Genomic DNA, 568 nt, shown 5'->3' with positions numbered 1-568 from the left:
ATCCAGGACAGCCGCCTCCACCGCCACACCAACACCACCAGCACCACCCCGCACACCCCTATCCGCCCCACTACGGCCACCAGCATCCTTCTACCGGGCCGTACGGGCCCTACCCGCCGCCGCTGCATGGACACCCCCCGCCGTACGGCACGCAGCAGCCGCCGCCGTCAGGTAGGTGCATCGCCCCTGCTGCGGCGCTACGTGTCTTGTATTCGTACAATCGTACATTCATGTCACCCTCGTACCCGGTCCAGCATGCCATTCAGATCGTCGACAGTAAGTAGCGGGTTCAGGTGACGCAAAAAGGGCCTTTCAGCAGTTCCCTCTCCCTCTCCTTCTACTAAGGGGGCCATTCCTAGGGGTTCCTATGAACGGGCGTCAATGCGACTGCCGCCTCCCTCCCCCCCCAAAAAAAACCCGAAATTTTTTCGAATTTGCACGCATGTTTTTCTCCTCTTATCGCATCCTGCTTGCAGCTGACCACAACGCCGCGGCTGCAGCACAGCAGCAACATCACCATCAACAGCAGCTACAACCGCAGGCAGCAGCGGCGGCGGCGGCGGCGGCG

The 568-nt window shown here is 61.6% G+C and overlaps 1 protein-coding gene across 1 annotated transcript in view; it reads left to right on the top strand.

The window, feature by feature from the left end:
* The window catches only part of VOLCADRAFT_87919 (uncharacterized protein), a gene marked incomplete at both ends in the record, with an annotated part of 15239 nt that overhangs the window by 1826 nt on the left and 12845 nt on the right, over nucleotides 1–568 (top strand). The window contains one exon of the mRNA XM_002947695.1: nucleotides 84–171. Coding sequence (XP_002947741.1) covers nucleotides 84–171 — 88 coding nt within the window. The remainder of the gene's footprint in view (nucleotides 1–83; nucleotides 172–568) is intronic.

This window comes from Volvox carteri, assembly GCF_000143455.1.
Source record: "Volvox carteri f. nagariensis unplaced genomic scaffold VOLCAscaffold_7, whole genome shotgun sequence".
Taxonomy (NCBI): domain Eukaryota; kingdom Viridiplantae; phylum Chlorophyta; class Chlorophyceae; order Chlamydomonadales; family Volvocaceae; genus Volvox; species Volvox carteri.
Note: the sequence above shows the minus strand (reverse complement) of the source record. Positions and strands in the feature narration are given on the sequence as shown.